A 283-nucleotide genomic window follows, 5' to 3' on the forward strand; every position below is an offset into this window, starting at 1 on the left:
CAACGCATTCCAGACTATATGAATATAATAGTGCTCGAAAAATAGAGCTTGAAAAAAGACTAAGCGAGCCTTCCTACAATGAAGAAATCCTTTCTATTCCTTTTACACTCGCCAGGCGTCGTCGGAGGTCGCTTGCGTGCCTATTGGTTTTTGTGTTGGGGCTTCCCGCTCATATCAATGGGTCTTACGTATCTGCTGTTCCTGCACGACCTCGGCGACGACCCTCGCTGCTTCATCGCGTGGGAGAACACACCGAAGTACGTGTTCTTCGCGCCGCAGATGC

At 49.8% G+C, this 283-nt stretch overlaps 1 protein-coding gene across 1 annotated transcript in view; it reads left to right on the plus strand.

Annotated features, from left to right (window-relative positions):
• LOC119586303 overlaps positions 1 to 283 on the plus strand; it is a gene marked incomplete at its 5' end in the record, with an annotated part of 12,688 nt that overhangs the window by 7,715 nt on the left and 4,690 nt on the right. Inside the window, 1 exon segment of the mRNA XM_037935009.1 lies at positions 116 to 283. Coding sequence (XP_037790937.1) covers positions 116 to 283 — 168 coding nt within the window.

Source organism: Penaeus monodon, chromosome 21, assembly GCF_015228065.2.
Source record: "Penaeus monodon isolate SGIC_2016 chromosome 21, NSTDA_Pmon_1, whole genome shotgun sequence".
NCBI classification, from domain to species: Eukaryota; Metazoa; Arthropoda; class Malacostraca; order Decapoda; family Penaeidae; genus Penaeus; species Penaeus monodon.